The 24,502-nt window shown below is 42.6% G+C and overlaps 1 protein-coding gene and 1 pseudogene across 2 annotated transcripts; both read right to left on the minus strand.

The window, feature by feature from the left end:
- Positions 1-288: 288 nt before the first annotated feature.
- Positions 289-6,334, minus strand: LOC134497050 (alpha-N-acetylneuraminide alpha-2,8-sialyltransferase-like; annotated as a pseudogene).
- Positions 6,335-17,135: 10,801 nt separating this feature from the next.
- Positions 17,136-24,189, minus strand: ZNHIT1 (zinc finger HIT-type containing 1). 2 transcript variants are annotated; one of them, XM_063301499.1, is made up of 5 exons: positions 23,973-24,184; positions 21,167-21,337; positions 20,247-20,326; positions 18,856-19,025; positions 17,136-17,317 (listed from the first exon to the last, which is right to left on the minus strand). In XM_063301499.1, exons 1-5 carry the CDS (start codon positions 23,992-23,994, stop codon positions 17,296-17,298), a joined length of 465 nt encoding a protein of 154 aa, XP_063157569.1. In that variant the 5' UTR covers positions 23,995-24,184; the 3' UTR covers positions 17,136-17,295. The 2 variants fall into 2 exon arrangements, with proteins under 2 accessions (XP_063157569.1, XP_063157570.1); XM_063301500.1 differs by lacking the exon at positions 18,856-19,025 and having other exon boundaries at positions 23,973-24,189.
- Positions 24,190-24,502: the final 313 nt, after the last annotated feature.

Consider the following 24,502-nt stretch of genomic DNA (forward strand, 5'->3'; position numbering starts at 1 on the left):
GTTAGCTCACGGTGCCCAAAGGCACTAAGCAAAGCTTTTGAGGGTACCGTGTTGGGGACCTAACAGTACTCCAACGAATTATCGGCTGTAATAATCAACCACCCACGTTTTTGTACCGGACTTTTCCTCTGTCAGCACGATGGGTCTCCCAACTAAGTGCTTGTGAAAGATGACTCCACTTCAGCCGGTTACTTGTGCAATGTACCTTCATTTCATTTTTAGCAACAAGGCTGTTCTTGTTGTGGACAATTTATCCATGGGTTAGGGACTGCTCCATCTGGCCAACACTCACTGGCATTTGCCAAGTTGTATGTGCAAGACACCATGGTCATACATACTGAGATAACATGAGTACTCTTCAGACATGGTATGAAGCCAAATATTTGGCAATACGTTATCATAGTAGTGATGATTGAGGGGTTCACCAGTTAGATCGAACAAGAATGGCCAGAAGCCATAGAGACAGATGTGCTCACAGAACTCCAGAGCTAAACTGGTGAATGTGAGGCCAGATGACAGCCGTATTTCTTTCAATCCTTTCTGTTTCCAATACTTATGAAGGGCACTCAGTTAGTGTGGGTGGAGGAAGAAAGCCTGCTGGGTCAGGCCAAAATCATGCATGGTATACAGAGCACGGCAACCAACAGCAATATGCTCCTCGAGGGATAACAAAGGAATGAGGAAAACAGCATCTTTGTAGGCCTGACGAGCATCCACAAAAGGCTTCCTATGACCCAGCAAGTCTCTGTATCTTCAGAAGACAAAAGGGGGAAAAAACACAAGTAAAAATGCATTCAGCAATCGAAAGCATGTGAAAGGAACAGATTTAGGGATATGGGAATCTGTTTGGGTTTTAGTAAAACTCCATTAAGTGGAGCTAGGGGCAAAACGATGACTCGGAGGCAGGAAGTCTAGACGGAGAAGACTAGCAAAGCCAGGTCTGAGTTCCCCTAGAAGGAGGATTGGACCTTAATAGAGAAGAAGGAGGAGAAAGCGTTTGGGGTTGCTGCTGCTCAGCAACTCCAGAGGGATCGGACACTCATCTGCCAGCTATCAGTGCCTTGGTTTATACAACCCACGAAGCCCAAGTTAACCCAAGTGCTGGCTTCCCATGATGAACTACAATTTGACCAAACAAAAAAGCTACAGCGATGCTTTATGGTCATGGTCTGATTCACCTAATTTGCTGAGACAATGGGTGTGTTCCCCTAATACCTGGAACCACAAATTCCCTACCCCTACTGGATTTTAACCAAATCAAGCAAGTTATGCAAGCCCCATATGGGTATCTTTGCAATCCTGTATATAAATGCAGGTAGAATTGGGAACGGGGTGGGAATTCGACCAGGCAATAGGAGAAGTCCCTGCTTCATCTTCACTAAAGGGAACCACCATCAAAGTTTCCTGCCATAGCTTCTTTCTCTTTCTCCAACACAGATTTGTCTTTGCACCACATTTCCTCTTCATTTCCATTTCTCCCTGCCCAGTGTCCTCCTTCCGGGTGCCACAAGTCTGAAAACTAAGGTACTGGTCAGCAGCACCTGCCTATTCAAAAGGTTTCTGGTTCAGTCTTTGCCACCTCCAGCTTCCAGGATCGAATTATAGTTGATGACCTCAGAGCTAAATAGGGTCAGGCCTGCTTAATCCTTGGATTGGGGATGATCAGGAAATGATAATCCTAAATGAGAAGCTGGAGAAACCTTCCACAGGAAGGCAATGGTAAACCACCTCCAGACTGTAACGAAGAAAACTGCAGGGGCACATCCATGAAGACAGCAGCAGTTGAACTCAGCTCGAAGGAAACTTGATACAAGCCACAGTAGCTAGATTCACATAATACAGTAAACCCAAGCCTAACAAACTGACCCAGGACAGAGTATATTCCCATGTAGAGGTCTTTCTCAAAAGGTATGCATGAATGCATGAAAAAGTATGGTTTATGTGTTTGAGAGAAGTTTGGAGTGCCACAGTCCTCAGTTCACAGCTGTAATGAGTTGTTGTTGCTATCTACCCCACAATCTCCTTACTTAATTTGTAAAATACTGGGGTTGATGGTCACTAGGCTTGTCTTGGTTCCCACATCTTCAGCATAATTCATGGGAGGCAGATTAAATCTGGGTGGGGGAGAGAATGGAAAACAGGCACACTGATTAATCTCAAGACAAGCCATGTTATTTAAAAGTGCAAAACAAGGGAAATGGGTAGGTTTGGTTCAGTTCTTAATGATGTTTGGGGGGAAAGCTTCGCAAAAACATCAAATGGGCATTGTTGTTGCCAGAACCTCACCTTCCAAAATTCTTTGTGCTAACTCTTGGTCTTACGTCAAACCTGTCCACCTGTTCAGTCCAGATCCAGACAGCCGAGTTTTCTGAAAGTTGCATCTCTTGAAGAAATAGCTTTTTCTTTGCCACTTTCTTTGGATATGCCTTCCATCCAACCCCTGTTTTTATCAGACTGGGAGGGTGTTTTATGCCCATAGGATTCCAACATAAGCAATGATTTTAACTGCAAAAATACTAGAAATTAAAGCCCCCTTGCCCAACAGGAAAGAGGCACTAGTTTGGGGCTGATTCAAGAATATGAAAACCTCAAGAAATCAGGAAAAAATTAAAGGAGCAGAAATCCCAAAGTGACCTTAAAATAAAAGGCTAAAGAGAAAAGTCACCAAGTACTGTAAAGAGACAGGTGTGAGTAGAAACAGGGAATCAACACTGAATATACATGGAGTGTTGGAAAGGGTGATTTCAGCCACCTCCCTGAGTAATTGGTTCTATTCTTGAACTGCTCTTAACATTAGGAAGTTTTTCCCAACATTTACTCAGAATCTGCCTTCTTGTAATTTAAATCCATCCTTCCATGTCCTGAATTCTTGACTTTTGGGGGGGAATTGTTTGTGGTACATAAGGTAGTCCTTGTTTAGCGACTGCCTCATTTAGTGGCCGCTTGCAGTTACGACGGTGATGGAAAAGTAACTTTATGACCAATCCTCGCATTTATGACCTTCACAGGTCTATAAAGCAAAGGAAAGCTGAAGTAAGACCATAAGTACAGTCGTGGTTTCACTTAGCAACCACTTCACTTAACAACCAAGCTGCCAGTCCCAACTGTAGTTGCTAAATGAGGACTGCCTGTAATAGGAAGTTTTTGCTTGTCAGAATAGGTATTTTATGTGTTTGACATTTCCCATCCCCACAGGGAAGACGTAAGTCCCTTTGTATTATGCAAGGTCAAAGGAGGAGGGAGGAGGAGGAGGAGGGGAAGGGGAAGGGGGAGAGGGAGAAAGAGAGAGATAAGAAGGAGAGAGGGAGAGAGGAAGGATGAGGAGAGGAAGAGGAAGAAGAAGGAAGAAGAGAAAGGAGGAGAAGGAGATGGAGAAGAAGGAAAAGAGGGAGGAGGAAAGAGAAGGGATGAGAGAGGCAGAAAGGGAAGAGGAAGAGGAAAGCAAAAACAAAAGGAGAGAAGAGAAGAGGAAGGAGGAGGAGGGAGAGGGAGAGAGGACAGGGAGAGGGGGAAGGGGAAGGAGGAGAAGAGAATAAGGAGATGGAGAAGAAAGATGGGAAATGAGAAATAAAAGACATTATCTTGATGAAGCAAGGATGTAGATGCTTCCAACATTGCCCTTTAGCCTTAGCTCTCAAAGGAAGAGCAACGATTACCTGATGATGAAATCAGCCTGGTCAATTTCTTGCCCACAGCGGCTGTGCCGCATTCCACCACTGCCAATGATGGTGCATATCGGGAACCTGCCACAGGGGAACTCTAGAGGTTTTGTGAGAATGCCATGGGTCAGGAAGGACAGGGGATTAAAAATGCATGTACAGACAGCTGATTACAAACACTGTAATACATTGGACCTTAATTTATTCTTCAGGTGGACTCAAGGGAACCCAGGGGCCTTTAGCAAGGATTCACTAAAATCAGTTTATTTCATTATATTTCTCCAAAGGCGAGTGATTTGGGATCTGACCCACTTTACGCAAACAGTGAAATACTGCATTTGATATATAAGATCACTCAAATAGTAATAAAAGGTGCAAGTGATCAAAACGTATCTAGGAAATTTCAATTCCACAAGCTGCAAAAGAAAAGATAAAGAGTTTATTGACCATTTAGCAAGCACCACAGTTTTTCCCTTCTTTTAATAGAGATGGAAAATAACAATATAAATGCTAGGATATACTGTAATGCTGTTGGAGGAAAATTCTGAGAGTGCCTTGGACTGCAAGAAGATCCAACCAGTCCATCCTCCAGGAAATAAAGCCAGACTGCTCACTTGAGGGAATGACATTAAAGGCAAAACTGAAATACTTTGGCCACATAATGAGAAGACAGGACACCCTGGAGAAGATGCTGATGCTAGGGAGAGTGGAGGGCAAAAGGAAGAGGGGCCGACCAAGGGCAAGGTGGATGGATGATATTCTAGAGGTGACGGACTCGTCCCTGGGGGAGCTGGGGGTGTTGACGACCGACAGGAAGCTCTGGCGTGGGCTGGTCCATGACCACTTGCATAGTGTGGCAATTCCAGCAGTCCCCAGTTGCCGTCGTTAAGCAAGGATCTCATGTTATCGTGACTTCCGACTTCCTGCCAGTTTCCCCATTGACTTTGCTTGTGGGAAGCTGGCAGGGAAGGTAGGAAATCAAAGTCATGTGACACGGGGATGTTGCAATGGTTGGAAATCCAGGCTGGCTGCTGAGTGCTCAGATCACGATCATGTGACCACGGGGGCGCTGCGACAGCTGGAACTTCGAGGACCGGCTGTAACTACCACTTGTTCAGCGCTGTCGTAAGTTCAAACAGTCGCTGAATGAGTGGTTGTTAAGTGAGGACCACCATCACTGGTACCTTCAGCCCAACTAGAATACATGCCATATCCATCTGCTTATCCTCTACCAGGTCGTGGGTGAGTAAGTGCAGTCTTAAAACTGATGGAACTGTTATTTGCCATCACCAGCCATCTGGATGCCAGGTCCCCAAATTGAAGTTGCCAGCAAAAGGTTGTCAATCTCCCTTTCCCAGAATGGCTAACCTGACACCTCCCACCATATTTTCCTTGACCTATCACAAACTGGGATCGGGCTACTCTCCCTCCTACCTTCCCCATGCTGGCTGGGGAATTCTGGGAGTTGAAGTCCACACATCTTCAAGTTGTTATCGTGGGGAAACACTGATCTAGACAACCAATTCCACCTGAGAAACCTCTGGGGAGTTTCGCAATCTCAGAACACCCAATTAGAGGGCAGGGGGAATGGCCTTGAAGGACGGGAAGAAGAGCTGCTACCAAGACAATGGTCAGATAAAAGATGCCTGAATCCAGGGCAGGAATGCAATATGAGTAACGTCTCAGAGAAGCCCCTTCCTAGTTTTCACAAAGATAAAGGGAGGGAAGCGGGAAGCCCATTCAGACTTGCAAGATTCTGTTACTATAGCTTTACAATAAAAGTAGTGCTGACTTACATGAACTTGGATTCCTAGTCTGATCTACTTTGAAGTGCTGACACCCTCCCTCTAGTGCTCCATATAGGGAAGCCCCCCACCACCACCGTCACACTTGCTTTAAGTGTGGCCCTCTCTCGGCTTCCTCCCTTTGCACCTGGTAAGCTTACTTGTCCGATTACGGAAACAGAGGAGTTTCTTTCTCTTTGGATACAGTGCGGATAGCAATCAGGGGCATCAGTGCCATTTGGAGAACAACTACTACTAGAGGTAGTCCTCATTTAGCAACTGTCTCGTTTAGCCACTGTTCGCAGTTACATTAATTTCCATTAGTTTCCCTCCCACCAAAAGCAAAAGGATACATATTCTATTACCTCTGGTAGCAGATTTGCCAGCTCAGAATTCACAGTGATATTTTTCTCTTTGTTACCATCAAAACTGATTGTTGATCCCAGCGGTGCGTTTTCCTTGGTTACCGTCAGCCAGTGGGAAGCGTTGCAGCACTGTCCTAGTTCTGCCCTGAAAGAAGGAAGCAATGGGGGTTAACTTGAAAAGGATCCTTTATTCTCCTGAAAGCAATGGAAAGGATGAAAATAAACCAAGTAACGTGAGGGACCTTTCCAACTCTGGTCTGTCTGAAAGGATCCCTGATCTCTCACAAAACAGTTTAAAAGTGACCTGTGGTTGCTTTTCCTTCTGCAGGCCTGGGAATGTTGAGAACATGCAGGAAACTCAGGAACCAACCCATGTACCTTTCATTGACCAAGATGAGAATGCAAAGAACATTGTTTAACCAGTGCCCCACTCTGAGCAGCCATCAGTTGTGGAATAACAAGAATCTCCTTACTCCACACAAAAAGGAAATAAAATAAATTGCTGGTCTCCCTACCTCTCCACCATCTGATAGTTGTTTGTTTGTTTCTCAATCTGACTGATTGCTATGAGGGGAAGCTTCCTGGCTGCAAAGATACCTTTCCTTCTATACTTAACAGCCTGTTAGAGTTGTGGCATTTTTGCAACCTGGCCCTTTCCCCAAGAGCTATAACCACAGCTGCATGTTGTTGCAGGGCCTGGAGTGAGACAGATGATTCTATACTGGCTCCAGGAATAAGACATTTAAGCTGGATAGGGGAATTGCTCCCATCAGTGGGAAAATAGGCTCACAAGCTCTGCAGAACTGCCGCACTGCAAAGGGGATAAAAACCCAGCTTTGTTCCATGTTCACCTAAACCGGGACTGAACCAGAAATAAGTTGACTCAGCTTCCTAAATGAACCAGCATTATGAATTTGGATGGGTGGAGAGACACTGCTTCTGAACAATTGCAAAGAACCTTTTATAAGAGCCTTTGGGAGTGGGTGGCCATAATAAATTTCATCCATCATCATCCTTCTGTTAACAACAAAGCTGCCCTATAGTTAAAGTAATCGAAGGCCAGACAAACAGATACCTTTTGGAACTGGTGATTCAGGTGAGTCAGTAACATTGCATCATCGCTGTAGCACTGGGTTCCCAAGGGAATTCCTGGAAGAGCATCAGCTGCATCATTAGCTTCTTGTCCACTGAGAATTTCCAGCATTTAGACAATAGGACCCGTTGGCCATCTCTATCAGCAAGACAGAGATGAAAACATTCTCCCAGCATTCTTCCAATGGGACATGCCTTCCAAGACAAGGCAGGGTGGCAGTGCATTTGGGATCTAGCACCTCCAAACTGGTCTTGAAATCGCAACACAATCATCTACAACAAGTTTCTAAGCATCTTGGTCTCATATGAAACAAGAGGAAGGGAAGGGGGTGGGGGGAGTATTAAAATATGTAAAGGAGAGGAACTGATCTCATTTTATCACACACACGTGCGCGCAAGTGTAGCACTGGTCTGAACATTTCCAAGCTTTTCTCCCACCCTAGAAGACGCTCCTTCTTGGACAATGGATCAAAGAGTTCATGCTTCCTGACTTCCACTCAGTCCTCTATCAAACTGCATTCAATCATCTGGTCGCCATTCAAAGCTCTTTTCTTGGGTATGATAGTAGAGCAGTAACAAGGGGACAGGAATGAAATTGCTGGTGAACTATTTAACCTTGTTTTAGGAAGAAAAGAGGTGTCTTTTGTCAGTTGTTAGAATTTTTTTTATTTCCTTACCAGGTTTATTTCTGAGCCGGGACCAAAGAAACAGGCAGTTGCATGAAATTAAGTTATTTTTCACCCAAGAGCAATGACAGCAAGCTGTGAGGTGTCAGGGTAGCCTTACTTCGAATAAGACATGGACTCACTTAGAGGGTCTAAGGATTTCCGAGTTTATTGAAGCAGAATGCATACGGAGAAAAAGACGGGAATGCGGGTGTGGTAGCAGGGTGTCCCGTTTATACCCCGATGGCGGACCTTGTCCTCCTCCACCCTCCATTGTCCCCCAAGCCGGGTCTGGATGGGTGATTAGAGTTGGTATGGGTCTGACGATGGGCGATTCGGGCAATCTCCGATGTTCTCCTTTGTCTCCTTGCCTTCGTCCGGTGCAGGTGCGTCCCCCGGGGTAATGGCTGGGAGTTCCCCCGACCTGTTAATGGTTTCCATGTCCTGTCCGAGGTGCGCTCCTATTGTCCTGGTGATTGATTTTATGGGTTTGGGTGCTTAAGGGATGATGTGTGTGTTTAAAGGATAATGGTTATCCCTTCCTCTTTCCTGATGTGCATGTTCCCCGTTGTGATGCACTTATGCCTTGCAACGGGGAACATGACATAGGTGGGCGATCGTGCAGGACTCCCTCCTTACAGCTCATTATATACATTCCATTCATCTCCTCCTTTAGAAGACCACCCCTTACTCAGTTACCCATACTCCACCTTAGCCTCATTCCATATTAGGAACTTCCTTCCTATTTCCTTCCTTCATCTTAACCTCATTCCATATAAGGGACTTCCTTCCATCCTTGCTAGGGCCCCTTGACCATGATTAAACAATACCTTTCCTCTGGAGAAGCTATCTTTGGAATGTACACCTTATCTTTCTATGGGTATGGCAATCTATCAAGGTCTGTTAGAAAGGAAGAGCTAGAACGCCAACAAAACTCTTCAAGGAAATAAAACATGGTTTCAGAGCCAAAATAAAAGTGCAAGTGTTCCTAGTATATTAATACTAAAACTAAAATATATTTGTATGTAAGTTTGATATATGTAAGGTCTTCTATCACAGTCATGCTTGGATGAAATGGGGAGAGACTTACAAACATGTGGCAAAGACAACTGTCAATTGGTTAGATCACATGGTTTCCCTCCCACCATCTTGACTTTTTTTGACTCCTTCCCCCAGACCTACAGGAAGATTATGGGACTTAACTGAGTCACCGGAACATTTACCAAACCACGTAAGATTTGGTATAGAACATATATCATTGTCAACAAAACATATTATCAGCATATAGTAACAGTCTGCGTTCAATCCCACCGTTTCTCTTTACACCCACAATATCTTCCATTTGTCTGATAAAACATCATTTCTTGTCAAATTAAATACAAGAGGAGATACAGGATGTCCTTAGCAAGTTCCACAAGACACCTTGATAGAGAAAGAAATAATTTCATTTGTAATGACTCTAGCAGAGGGACTAGAGTAATCTAGCTAATGAAAAAGGCAGAAATTCATATTTGGCTAAGGCATGTTAAAAAACATCCACTGCATCTACCCTCATGGATCTTCTCTAGAATGCCTCTTGTCAATAGTTTATCTAATCCTTCATTCATAACTTCTAGTAGAACATGTTGAGATGGGTGGCTATAGAAATTAAGTAAGAATGAATGAATGAATGAATGAATGAATGAATGAATGAATGAACGAACAAACGAACCACAGGTTCCTGAGAACAGAAGGAACTGAATCAACCAATGTAACTTTATGAACATGTTCTGTAATCTGCACAAAGCCTTTAAACAGAAAGTTAAATCAACTCACTAAGGGTGGAAGTCAAGATGGAGTTTGAGAAATTGCATCAGAACCTTGATGGAGAGAGCCATCTTTCTGCAGAATGCATCAGTGTTCAAAAGGACCTTATCTCCGTAGCTCCTTCAAGAACAGACATAAAATCAGCCACACTGTGGTTTCTTCAAATCAGTTGTGCTGCAAAATATTCCAAATATATACGTGGGTGAGGCGTCTTGTTCAGTTACTCCATTGCTTCCCGTGCTTCACGGCCCAACAAACATTGCCAGGTCTGTCAATCAGTGACTGCTTCTCTGAGTTCTTGAAAGCACCTGCTTGTGTAATCAGTGATGGTACCTGGCCACCTGTCAGCCTCTTTTTCTATTGTCTTTGATTTTTGGAAGCATCGATGACCTTGCCTTTGCATTAGGTGTCCAAAACATTTAAGCTTTAGCTTCATTATTAGCACTTGCTATGAGAAGTCTGGCTTTATTTCATCTAATATTAACAGTTGTGTTTGCTGCAGTTTTGTTGCAGGTATTCTCAACGATTCTTTCATAGGTCTTCATAGGTTTGTTCTTGGGCTGGGTCATCCTCATTGCCTTTCCAGTTGGCCTGACTCCTTCTTAAAGTGTGTTGGCCCAAATCGGACTTATTACGTGGGGTGGGATCTGACCTAAGCAAAACAAGAGGAATTTCTAGCCTTATTCAGACATCACTTTCTCATGTTCAGTCCATCACATGAGGAACAAGAAGCAGCGTCTCTCCTTTCCTAGTATTGCTGGTGATGTGAGTGAATAGAGATGATGATTGTGCATATAATACAGTTCTTTGACAGAGAACATCTACCACTACCTATGATTACATCCCTGTGAGCTGGAACCCTGATGGTGGTTCATGTGACAGGTAAGGCCTCAACAGGGTTTCTTACTTCCAATAATGATTTGGAAACTATGATTTGGTTTTACGGATGCAGCCTAGAATTCCACTTGCATTTTATTTCATTGCAGCAACATAAAACTGCTGGCTCATAATTGCTTTGCAATAAATTATAATTCCAAAATCTTTTGCGTAGATACCATTTACACAGACAGACAGATTTAAATACATCTCTCTCTCTCTCTTTCTCTTTCTCTTTCTCTTCCTCTCTCTCTATATATTCTAAAGATGTCTGTCTGGCTGATAGAACTTTGACCTGGTTTTAGTCAAAACCAACAGGACTCCTATGATAAGAAAGTGTTCTTTGACCCATCCTCCTTGCCAAAGGTTTAAAAGAAAAATATTTATTTTCAGTCAGCCAGATTTAGGTTAGTGCTTGGAAAAGAAACTTCAAAAAAGAGAGAGAGAGAGAGAGAGAGAGAGAGATGAACATTCAACATGAGATAATTCTGGAAATGAAATGGTACAGAATCAAGGCTTGAAGAAGCATAGTTTCACTTTATCTCTGGCTCAACTTGACACAAACTGAGTTCCTGTATTGAGAAACTTTCCACAACCTGCTGATCTTCCACTGGTTTGGATTTGAACTCCCCAAATTTCCCACCAGCATAGGCAAAATCCTCAATACTCACACACACTTGAAGGGCTGGAGAAATCTTACACAAATTTAGTGTACTTATTGTTGTGTGGTTGACCCTGGTGAGCAAAGCATCATTTTTGGAGTGGTATAAATCTGCCTTACATTGAATCCAGTCTGGCTCTTCAGAAGCTTGAATAGGGTCTCTTCCAGCCTGCTTTTCAAGAACTTTTCAATGGACCAACCAAGGTTGAACTTGCCCTCCACCACCAAGTTTCATGAGCTGCTGTATTTCATCTGCTCCTTTCTTGTCACTGTTTGGTTTTCCTTAACTTCTCAAAGCCAGGAAGATGACAACATAGATCTCTGAAACCTTTTCCTGCCCATTTTTCACCCACTTTTGGCTGTAGTTATACTAGCTAGGATTACACAGTAATGGCAAAGATGACTTTGCCAACAATAAATGTGTTCTTTGATCCAACGGACGTGTTGTCCTGGATTATGACTGTTAAGTAATAAAGCCTTTGGGGGTACTGAGGAAGGCAAACAGAGGCTGGTTAAGCACGGTTGATTTAAAGATGACATTGCTTAGCAAATGGGTAACAGTCTGCCAAAATACATACAGCATCCAATGGAAGCCAAGAGCTTCAGAGAAATCTAACATTTTAACTGCTGGTCTAGATTTTTGCAACACAAATGTGGTCATTCCAGTCCTGCCTCTCTGGGGATCAAAACGAAACAAAAGAAATGCAAGCAAATACATTAAATTCAGGCTGTCGACATTCACTGAAAGACCCTTGTAAAGGTGTAAATAGGCTCTGGGCTTAATTGGGCTCAGGATCTTGGTCGTTATTTTTTGAAGAAGAGAGAAAAGAAATCAAATGACTGTATAGGACAGTTCCTTGCACTCGCTTAACCTGCAAGCAGTATCTTAAAATATTTTAATGCATTTTAAATTGTAAACATTCTTTGTCCCATGCTTCCCGCTGGGGTGGTGATTCTCACTACTGCTGCATGTTGCTGCTTAATTTGTGCCTGTTCACACTGGAAGGTTCAAAATTGCGCCTTGGTAAATAAACAAGCCTCTTGGCTGCAGATTTATAGCATGTACCTGAATAGAGGACCTCCTCCGGAAAATTGCTCAAAAGTAGCATAATTATTAGCTTAAGGCTCTCTGGGGAAGTAGTGCAAGCTAAGATTGCTGGTTTTGATAATAAGTGAACCCCCTGAATCTAGGGAGAAAGCTTCAGATTGTTTTAAGGAATACATTGATAACAAACAATAAGATTTAAGACCAGGAGGAGCAGGAAAAGTTGTTTTCCTTCCCTGGCAGGAGACCACTGCCATAAGGTGTGATATTCATACATTCAAATGCCATCTTGGACTGGACTGATAAAAATTGACATCTAACTCATCTAACAGCACTTGGCTGGAGAAGGCTAGTGCCCAGGAGGGTAGGAGTGATGACCATAGGCCTAAAGAATTGGAAGGACTCTCAGCGATTACATTGATTCAAGCAAACTTCCAAGCCTTTGGTCTAAAGATCTTCAGGAGATGCCCTGGAGAGAACCCACCTTGGGTGGACACTCCCACCAACCAGCAGTACTCACCTTCCCAAGAAATTCTTGGTTTTAAGAAACCAGTTCAATTCTCAGCATCTTGCTAATCCTTGTATCCTTCCATATTCTCTGGGAAGAAATCATGGATAACAAAGGAATGCCTTGGAGAGCTCCGGCCATTGCAAACCCCACTGCACCCAAGGAATGCCTGATAGATATGTCCTCATTGAAAAAGACAAATGGGAATGGTGGCCTTAAACATTTTCTAAGGAGAAGAATGTGGAAGGTTATAATGTCTATATCTGAATATGGGGAAATCAGTGATACTGATATATTTCCCATGACTAGTTTTATAACAAGATGATGTATCCAAAACCTACTGGTTGAACTTACATGCTACTCCATTTCTGGAGACTTTGAGCAACTTTAAAGCTCAGAATCACAATAAATGTGCTTTAAAAGAGCATTACTCCCAAAATTGAATTCTCTCAGCCCCACTGCTGAAATCTTTTCAGTTAGAAGCACCAAATATGACTTGTGGTCCATCAGTTAGCTATGGCCTTCTCAAGATTGCTTTTGGGGGAAGGATATCTGCTAAAGATCAGATCAGTTCTTGTTCAAATGGGAGACTGCAGGACAAATCTGCAGTTACCTCAACCAGGGCAACTTCGTCATTGGTGTGGGAAAACTTTCAGAGCTGTATGAACACGTCTGCAAAAACTGCTCCAGGACCATCATCAAGACTTCTTTGGGTTTAGCCTTGAAACACGGGTTGTATTATGTTCTGTCCTCTGGACAATGACTCAGTATGCTACAACCCAATATACAAAGACTGCTATTCTGTGAGCTTCAACAGCAGCTAAAGGCCAATAGTTTCCTATTGTTTTTACATGTAATTCCGTTCTGTGTGGCCTGTTGCGAGGAATTAATGTTTGTCAAAACAAGTGAAAATGGCTTTGTATAAGAGTGTGTATCTCCTACTCTGGTATATAAAAGTGTAAGTCGGGAATGTCTAGACAAACATAAGACTTAAGTTGAACACAGTGGGAATGAATTACTGAAGAAGTCGGTATGGTAAAATAAGAAAAGATGTATGTCAAGAATGAATGGGTGCTAGATGAAGGTGGACTGAATACAAAAATTAAGGAGCAGCATAAAAGTTGGATGTTGAGGTGATATAATTAGGATCAACTTGCAAAATGAACTGTGAAGGAAGGTTCAAGGGGAGAGGAAGGAGAAGACTGACAAAACTATAGGATGGAGTTGATGGGATCCTCAAAAAGAGACATGTAAGAAATTTAAAGAGGAGAAGGAAAATACAGTACTGCGTATGTGTAAAATGTGTACTGGCATGATGAAATCAAGGACATTTTGCAAGGAGAGTAAGATATGGAAAGAAATAGTGAATGTGTGGATGTCAATTAGATTTGATAGAATTTCACTTTCTAATCTTTAATCAGTTTTTTTTTGGTCTGCTACTTCACACTCTTTGCCAGAACTTTGCATAATATTGCACACCCCAAAAGAGAATAATAGCACAATTGGAGTTATTTATTTATTTGTTTGTTTACTTATTTATTTATAATTTTTATCCCTTTATTATTTTTATAAATAACTCAAGGCAGGGAACATACCTAATAGTCCTTCCTCCTCCTATTTTCCCCACAAAACAACCCTGTGAGTTGAGTTGGGCTGAGAGAGAGTGACTGGCCCAAGGTCACCCAGTCGGCTTTCATGCTTGAGGCAGGACTAGAACTCACAGCCTCCTGGTTTCTAGCCCAGCAACTTAACCACTAGACAAAACCGGCTCTCTAACCACTAAATATATAACCACTAATAAATATATGTGATGGATGGATGGGAGGGACGGAGGGAGGGAGGGACTGGACTTTTTCAGCCCCTTTTGCTAACAGATCCTGCATCAAGGCCATCTCTCTTACTCTCTACACCAGTGTATCTCAACCTTGGCAACTTGAAGATGAGTGGACTTCAACTCCCAGAATTCCCCACATCTTCAAGCTGCCAAGGTTGAGAAACACTGCTCTACACTCTCCCCTTGGGGAGTTGTTCCTATTCTACTAATTTCACAAGCTGGTTTGATCAACCATCCATCTTCATCCTTTCTAATAGGGTGCAATAGCTCCTCGTTAGTTTCACAGGTCCTAGAGACAGCTCCTGCCTTGAGCTGTCTCTAGGACCTGTGAAACTAATGAGCTCCTCCTTCCAGCCATCTGCAGCTCACACTGCTCAAACTGAAATACTGGCATGCATTCTACTCAGAAGTCCAGAGAAGATGCATTTGTCAAAAGAATGTCATGAGAGCAATTGTGGGGGAAAATATTGATGAGGAACGACCGTGTTGCAAGACAGGCTTGGCCTTGATCTGCAGAACCTTATCTAGGACATAGATTGATTTCCTTTCTAACTCCCAAAAACTTGACTGCTTTTCTTGGTGCCTCTCTTGACACGAGCAACTCTGTGGAATTTGACCTTGAGTAGCACAATTGTGACTTTGCCATTCATAATCTACTAGACAAGTAGGTGTCCCACCATTAGAAGCTGTGTAGAACTTGAAACCATTGTTTCCAACCTAGCACCGCCTGGATCTGTGGAGCTATGACTTCAGTCATGTCCAGTCATCACAATGTATTCAGACGGGAGAAGTCCCCTTTTAAAACAAACAAACAAAGCCTTTGAGTCAGTGGCGACTGCTTGGCAAGGTTTTTCAGAAGTGGTTTTGCCATTGCCTCCTTCCTAGGGCTTTTTATAAATTGGGGTAACATAAATATCACGTCCTCTATCCTGAAACTCAGTTTCTGCTGCTTTCTGTAGGAATTATGGAACAGCTAAAGACTATGTCATGTTGCAAGCAGATTGGGGGCCAAGTAAGAGAATAGATCAGTATTTCTTATGCTGGCTGGGGTATTCTGGGAGTTGAAGTCCACGCATCTTAAAGTTCCCGTGACTGAGAAACATTGCAATAGATCAACTCTGCTAAGTTCTTCCATACCTACACTCAGAATAAAACCAATCTCTCATGTTTTCAGCATTTGCTTCTAACCAGCCCAGTGCTGTACTTCTCACCCCCCATTCCACACCTTTGGTGGGTACAAAGTCTCTGCATATTCCACATTCCTTCCCACAGATGTACACAGATCGATTTGAGAAGCTTCATTTCCCACTGCTTTAACTAAAGCAAATTCTTATGTTTTCTTATTGTATCTAGAAGAATTTTTATTTATCAGTCATCAGCAATAGAAAAATACAGTTTGGTTTAGTGGTTAGAGGCACCAGACTACAAACCAGGAGACTGTGAGTTATAGTTTACTCCTCCTCCTCCTATCCCTTCTTCTCCTTCTCCTTCACACATTCCTTCTTCTCCTATTATTTGTAGTCTCATTTTCACTGAATTTGGCTACCATACAGGTAATCAAATGTTTCACATCAGAAAGAAGCTTAATCTGTTCTCCCTGAATATTGGCACAGAAAAGGCAAAAATATAACGCTTGCAGAGATTCCTATAGAAAGTGTTGTATAATGCTGCATTGTTTCAGTCTTGCCATATGAATCTGGGGACTCAGGTAATGGAGTTTTAGACTATCCGCTCTGCAAAAGTGCAGAAGGGAGAACATTGTGCCTAGCTCTGACACGTTCTTTTCTGGTTCAGGGGAGAGCAAGTGTATTTAGAAAGTATGTAAATATTGAGGCTACATTCTCTCATTTTGTGAAGTCTTCTTAACCTCCTAATACTGCATATAATTTAGACTTGGAGGGAAAAGAATACTGTTTAGCCTGTTTTCACCCAATGAATATGAGGAATTCTGCTGAAAGCCCATATGACATTAATTTTTGATTGTTTTCCAGCTGGATGAGAATCAAGTCATCTGCCAAAGTGAAGGGTAATAAACCTATAGGAAAAACCAGCCTTATTTTATCTATTGTATATGGCGTGGTTTTCTTATCATATCTGAAAAGCTGTAATTTAAATTAATCTAACCTAGAGGACAGAAGGCACTTCATGAAGCCCATTTTTTTACTTCTAACAGTATCACCAGTATTTCTTCTCTTTTAGAAGAACCTCCTATGAAGAAGTCCTCAAACTCCAAACAAACAGGAAAATTAATACATACATTTTAGAGAGGACAGAGAGATTAAATTAAATTAAAATAAAAACTGAATAAATTTGTTGCTGAATAAAGAATGAGGGGAAACAATGGAAAAGCTAGCAAGTGCTATAGGGTGTGTGTGTGTACGTGTGTGTGTGTGTTTATATGGTGATTCAGACCATTTGTTTCATGAAAAATAACTAAACAGTAAAAGGTACAGTTGCAATGGCTCAAACGTAACTGATCTGCCAGCCTCCAGATTGCCTGTACCTTTGTCATGGGAGCTGGCGATGTTCAGATATGGCCACCAGATCTGAGCTGCAAAAGTTTTCAGATGTTGCTATAATGGACAAAATCAATTCACCATTGTATGCAAGCACAGAATCTGCCATTTTGCACACATGAAGAATCTGCCATTATGTGCATGCTAATAGTCCATGCGCCATTTATGGGATTCAGGTCTATTGGCACTCTTTTCCCCTTCTGTTAAAATCAAGGGTTAATTAGATTCTTTAAGGATGCTGCCCTCAGAAAAAGAAAAAAAAATGGAACCCAAGCTGCAGAAAAATAGCTCCATGTGACTAAAAGGAAGAATGCATGCCACCAATTGCAAACCATAAAAACATTTTATTACACAAACACGAATTACAGTCCAGTTTAGACCTCTTCACGGCTGGGAAAATCTATTTGTCCAGGGAGGAAGACAACCTGCTTGTTTGAAAAGACTTCTTCTATAAGATAATATTTATAATTCTTCATGGCATAACTCAAACTGTCCACTTCAAGCACCTGAACAGAAGAGAAAGCAAAGTTCTAGAAGAAAGCCTAAAAGATGAGGCTGTCCATCCGTCCGTCAGTCAGTCAGTCAGTCAGTCAGTCAGTCAGTCAGTCAGTCAGTCAGTCAATTTACCCATCCACCTTTTCATACAGCAGGAAAGCAAAGGATCTACAAAATAGCTTTAATTCAGAGGGCCCCTTTCTGAACATAAAACAGACCATTTTTTAGAGTTTTGTAAATATATCAGGTTCCCAAATGCTCAAAGCAGCCAGATTTCAAATTTTAAATGCTCTGTATATACCCACACTAAAAGATAAGATAAAATGGAGCTGGCCACTATGGAAGAAAGTTTAGGCAAATTCTTTTCTTTGGCTGCAAAAAAAAAAAATGACAGAGGATGATTCCCCATTTCCTAAACCTGAGTGCAAAATAGGAAAAGGAGAAAGTGTCAGATGGTCAGATTTGGTTCACAGATTGCTTTTGTTTTGGTCTCAGCATGAATTGTGGCTTATTCAATAAACCATGATTCAAGAAGCCATGGCTTAGTAGGCTGTATACGCCGGGCCTCCCTGTGATATGCTTTTGAAACGTTTTTTAATCCACAAAGTTTGCAGCATTTTTGCCTTTAGATCTTTCATGTGAACAATTAACTGTGAATTTTAACTATAGCTCTATTTAATTCTGGATTAAAAGAAGTGTATTGGGGAACGAGGACAGTCTGTCTTTCTATCAACTGCTCTCTCCATTTCCAATGAACCCACAAAAATTGAGCCTAAAAATACATTTCAAATGGTTTCTAGCAGTTGTGCAGCTGCTGTCCAGTTTAGAATAAGTTTCCATTGTTTACCATATATACTTGTGAATAAGCCGAGAATTTTAGGTGCCAAAATGCACCCCAAAAATTGGGTTCGGCTTATCCATGGATGGGCTGATCCATAAGTATATACGGTAATAATTTTTTAAAGTACCTGTATATCCCGTATATACTCATGTATAAGCCCATCCGCGGATGAGCTGACCCTCAAATTTTTTAACCAAAGTACCATGAAAAATGGATAATCCATGGATTACCCATGGATAAGCCAATTGTAAAAATTAAAATATACGAACATTTTGAGGGTTGTCTTATCCGTGGGTGGTACATTTTTTACAGTCTTTTGGTCAAAAATTCTCCAGTTGGCTTATCTGTGGATGGGCTTATACAGGAGTATATACAATAGCAGGATTGTTTTTCACGTAGAAATCAATAAAAAGTCTTATGTTTGCTTGCTCTCAATTTGTGAAATTATATCTTGGCTGTACTTTCATTTTCTGCTATCAAGATTTGGAAGTTTTTGAAGACAACCCTTTATCTGCCTCAAATAAATAGAAAAAAAAATCACACTGAGTAGCAGTGCAAATATTTTTGTGCACGATTGCCCGCACATTCCCAAGTAGTGTGGGGCTCCAACGTAGGAATCAACCAGTCTTATTAACAGGCCTTGACTATTTGCCTAGAAACAATGCCTAATTGCCCCAGGTGGCTAGTAAAGGGCTATGGCGCACTGACCGAGTTTCGTGATGTGTCCCCAAACACTTGACACAACAGTAACGGGCTCCGCAAGAAACACATGTGTAATTTGACGGGAAGCCGCAAACAGTGCAGAAGTGGCGCTGAGGCAAATTCGAGGGAGGCGCGCAGGCTGTCAGGTAGTTGGGCCCTTCACTCGCATTGAGGTTCTGTTGGAAGTCAAACAGAGAAAGAAACCCCTTGGTTGGGATCTTGCGGCAAGCACAGAGGAAATCTGCGACAGATCTGCTTCACCGCTCAATCCCAAAGTGATTCCTCTGTCTCTTAGATCGGTGTTTCAGATCAGCATGGCTGGCTGGGGAATTCTGGGGGTTGGAGTCCACCCATCTTAAAGCTGCTAAGGCTGAGAAACAGGCTGTTACATTGAGGTGGCTCTTCTCCCATCTCTTTACTTGCAATGATACCAAGAACCCTGAAACAGCACAATATAGCCAACGATGAACAGGAGACCCAGAATAGAAGTGCAGCGGCTCTTATTTGTAAGATGCGCTTTCTTCCACCCTACAGATCAACGGATCTTGCATTATCCAAAATCCTATTGAAATCCCATTATCCAAATTATCCTAAGGTTTCCTTCCCTAACTGCCTGGAAGGGCAGAGATAGAAACGCTTCCCGCTGAACTGAGTATTTGGCCGCAACCATCAATCCAAACACTTCAGTTCTGTTACAATCTGCACACCGCTGAGCAAAAGACTTTTTTTTTTCAGTATATTTTTCAACCTGGGTTTCAAAAGTCAACTTTTCCAGTGTGCATTTTTAATCATTATTTAACCGGTGTTCTTGGTGGCAGGCGGGAAAGGGGAAAGGAAATACAGTAGTCCTCATGTAGCAACCATAATTGGGACCTGCAACTTGGTCATTAAGCAAAGCGGTTGCTAAGTGAAACCGCAACTGTGTTTATGATCCAACTTCAGCTTTCCTTTGCTTTATTGACCTGCGAAGGTCGTAAATCCGAGGATTGGTCACAAAGTTACTTTTTAATCACCATCATAACTTCGAAGAGAACAAGTTTGGCATAGTGGTTAAGGCCCCAGGCTAGAAACTGGGAGGCTGTGAGTTCTAGTCCTGCCCTAAGCACAAAGCCAGCTGGGGGACTTTGGGCCAGTCTCTCTCTCTCAGCCCTAGGAAGGAGGCAATGGCAAGCCACTTCCAAAATCTTGCCAAGGAAACTGCAGGGACTTGTCCAGGCAGTCATCAAGAGTCAAAAGCTGACTTGAAGACACACACACATACACACTTAACTTTCAACTGTCGCTAAACAAGGCAGTCACTAAATGAGGACTGTACTGAAATGAGGATCAGAAAAATAAAAAGAATTGAGATGCCCCCCAAATTTTTGTGAGAGAGAGAGAGAGAGAGAGATAAGGACCTGTTCTTCCAGCAAGGCCTGGAAGTTCTTGCGGAAACGCAGCTTGAAATGGTCTCCGCGGGTTTTTTTCTTCTTTTTCCCTGTAAATAAAGTACAAAGAAGGGGAAAGAAAATTCTAGATGAAGATAAACACCTTTTAGCCTAAGTATGAAGTTTGGGATTTCATTACTTTAGGATAGGGGTGCCCCACTTTTCTGGGCAAATGGGCACTCTTGGAATGTTTTGTGGGAGCTCTCACAAAATGGAAGCCCTGGGGGTGGGGGTGGCCGGCAAGCAAACTCCCAATTTCCAGAAGAGAAAAGGGGAAGTGAAAAGAAAAGTAATTTCCTTATTAAACGGAGGGAGACAGGGGTCCCAGTGTTGGATCAAAAATTAGCTCTTTGCTCCCACAAGGGCATCTCTAAACTGGCAATGCCTAAAGAACTACAAAAATACCCAAAATCCCTAACCACAATGTACAAATGCAGATACAAAATACATTCTCCCCACAGACTTAGCTTGACTTCTTTCAAGTCAAGATATGTAAAAAGAGGTGGGGCTTTAATGGCATGGTTGTGGCCACCATGTTGACTTTTTGACTCCCTCGGGGACATGCCTCTACTTATACGTCTGTGTGCGTACGCATGTGTTCATGTGTATACATGTGTGTCGATTTACAAACACAGACACATATTTTTATTTGTTTGTTTGTTTGTTTGTTTTTATTTATTTATTTGATTTCTATAGCTGCCCATCTCAGCAAGTGACTCTGGGCGGCTTCTGCACACATATACTGTATGTGTGCAGATGTACACACCCACAAACAAGGCTAAATATATCAAACAAAACAAATCAACTAATCTATTGGCCAAGAAAGAAAAGGAAGTCAAGGAAAGCTAAGGGAAAGTGAAATCAAGGGAACGCCCAGCATGAAGCCTCACCTGTTTCGGCATCATCATCAAACTGAGGCAAGCGCTTCACCAGCTGTGGCATGTTGGCATGGGGGTCATCCTGGAAGTTGTCATTCTCCAGGGCCTCTAGCTGGCGGTTGAGACGGCGCTGGCGGGTGGCCCGGTCTAAAATTCGCCTCTGGCTGGGGTCCTGGGACCTTGCTGAGAAAGAGGAAAGAGGGAGAGAGGATGGAGAGAGGCTGAAGCCAAGCTACGTTGAGTCAACCATGTTGCCTCCAAGGACAGCTGGTATCTGCTGATAAGGCCACCTTCCCAGCTGGCAAAGGACGCTTCCAGTCTCCTAGTGCACATGCTCCAATCAGACAGACATGGCCCTAAGCCGGGAATGGACTGCATGCAGGCCACCTGCCCCCCTCTCAAAAGACCCTGCAATCTTACTGCCAACATCTGGCAGCAAAAGGGCTGGATTGCGGCAGGGCAACATCTGCCTGTTTTTTGCATGTGGCAGTAGCATTAAGGATGAGCACTTTGTTTCACTGAGGCGCCCAACCCTTAAATTCCCCCCACCCTCACCCAAAGGCCAATAAACAGCCCAAGATCTGTTGTCTACCCCTCAACTAGACCAAAATGTGATCTCTTTAATTTAAGCTTAGTGTGCTATCTGAACCCAAAGTGACCGCAAACCACAGTTAACAGCATACGATATTCCATCTATTTATTTAGCTGTTATATCTATTTGTTTCTTAGATGTCATGAGAATATAGTCTCCGGGGTTTGTAAGGCTTAAGGCACTGGGCAAACCCAGTCATTCCTTCTGCACCCTTCGCAAACTATCTGCAAATGCAGCTGACACCTTCTTTTATGTAAATATAAAACAAGCCATGGGTTATGGTTTGCAATGTGTGAATTCAATGATGTTCCCTTACCCCTGCATAAACCTAACCAATGCACATGTTGTCCAAATGCACCCTCCTGTGGCAGGACAGAGCATCTATTCTGCCAAAAAAGATTTTCAGTTCCAGGAGCTTATCCCTCCTCTTACAGGTGGCTGTTGTGATGTGCTTAAAACTACCCAACGATTCTGTAGGCCAGTATTCCCCAACCTTCCATGCTCAGAAGATGCTGGACAAATAACTGCCAGTTTGATGGGAGTGGATAATGGGTGACATGCTGTAGTCAAACACATCTGAGGGCAAAGGATCATAGGACATTGTCTATAAGCAGTCACAATCATCCCAGAATGATTTTAAAAAACACTCCAGTGTTATGGCTGAAAACAGGCCAACATTTCTTACCTGAAATTATACAATTATTTTGGAGGCTGGAGTTAATTAGACACCACTGAGTTGGGTTTGATTCCTACTAATTCTGTGAACATTTCTCTTCTGTCTCTGAGATGTTTTATTTTAGATATGTGACTGTTTTAGAGTTTAGTGTAGGCTTGTATATTCCAGGGAGCAATGGAGAAATAGCAATATTTCATCCTCATGCCTTGCCTCATATATTTCAAGCGCATACTGGGAAAATGTAAAAAATACCTGTACAAATCCTGCATATCACTTGTTTTTCCACCTAAAGAAACATCTGTTGTTGCAGAGGAAATTCTGCTCAAGATTCAGATGACTGTAGTGGTGTGGCAGAATTATCTCTCTCCTGTTTTCATTTTTAAAACTACCAAAAAACATTGGGTATCTTAGCAACTAACAGATTTATTGCAGTGCACACATTCATGGATCACAATCATAAAAGTACTAGCCTTCCAGATTTGCAATTTTGTTACTACAATTAGGCAGAACAACTAGTTTCGAGAATCAGACTTTTGGAGATTCTGTTCAAAACTCAGTTGTGACAAAAGGTTTCCCTCTGACTGCAAGTTTTATGCACAGTATAGGAGCCAAAAAGGGTTCCAAATTGGGAGCTTTTGAGCTCTGCTTCAGAAATTAAGCCAGGATTACATCAAAACCAAAATGTTTATCAATCATTAAATTGATACTCCACTTCTATAGGCAGGGACACACTCAAGGTGTTAACTCAACTGTTAATAAATACCATCTATAAAACATGACAGCAAAATCAGTGCAATCAAAATCAAAATTTACAACATTATCATTACATACAGTGGCTGAGTTCACACTCCACAATAATACACATTGAATTGATCTAGAGTTGAAGTCATCCAATTAGGTGGGTTCAAATAACGCACAGGCCTGTAACCCAACCACACTGGCTGAGTTTGTATGACACACTGAGATGCAAACTGGTTAACTGGATTTCAACCTCACCTGTTGCACGAACCAAGATGGTACATGTACCTGTGGTTTCTGATTTTGTACCCTAGAATTTCAGCCTTCCCCAACCTTGCATTCTCCAGGCACATGAAGACTATGTAAAATCTCCTTCATGGACATGTGCCTATAGTTTTCTTGGCAACAATGCAGAAACAGCTTGCCATTTCTGTTTCCTGGGATTCTTTTTTCCTGGTCTAATCCATAGTCCTGGGATCTCATGGTGGTCTCCCATCCAACTCCTAATCAGGTTGGACCCTACTCAGTTTCCAAGCCCATCTAGGGTCAGCTGCTGAGTGGTCAACTCTCCTAATTTCCAGCCAGAATGACTGCAAGAACACACCATTTGGGAATGTTGGGAATTGAAGCCCCAACGTCTCTGAAGAGCAACAAATGGGTTAAGGCTAGTTTTTTTTAGCATGCAGCACTTCCTAAAGCTGCACTAAAGGCATATTTTTTATCTTCCTTTGCAATTTGGAAAAACGGCCCCAGTCACTCTTTGCATCTATCAACAGCCCCCGCTTTCTCCCCACATCCTACTCCCAAGATACCTGAAATTTTCTTTTCCACCATTCTCCAAGCCAGACAAAGAGACGCAGCTCCCCCCTCGAGTCTTCCCGATGCTTCTGGTATAAAATCGCTTTGTTTCTCTCCACTCCGGTTTTCCAAGCTGCAAAACCTTTGTACTGCAGAGGCGACAAGGTACTGAGCAAACTCGGTCAGGCGTTAGCGCTCTCAATTTATTTGCTTATGTATAAGGACGCTCCATCCACCTATAATCCGCAAGCGGGGCCATTTTACTAGAGGCACATGGACTTCCGCCTACGCTAGCAAGTCACGCCCCCTAAGAAGCGTCACGACAACGTTCCTCGCTGAGAATGTTTGGTTTTAGCAGAGAAGGGATTTTGTTCCTCTGGGTCCTACACTCAGCCGAATTTCAAATAAATTCTTTAGGCAAAGGCAGGGAGCAGGATTTCTCAAACTAGGCAACTTTAAGACATGTGCACTTCGAAGTGCTCAGCAGGCTGGGTGGGGAATTCTGGGAGTTGAAGTCCACATGTCTTAAAGTTGCCTAGTTTGA

Source organism: Candoia aspera, chromosome 4 (genome assembly GCF_035149785.1).
Source record: "Candoia aspera isolate rCanAsp1 chromosome 4, rCanAsp1.hap2, whole genome shotgun sequence".
NCBI classification, from domain to species: Eukaryota; Metazoa; Chordata; class Lepidosauria; order Squamata; family Boidae; genus Candoia; species Candoia aspera.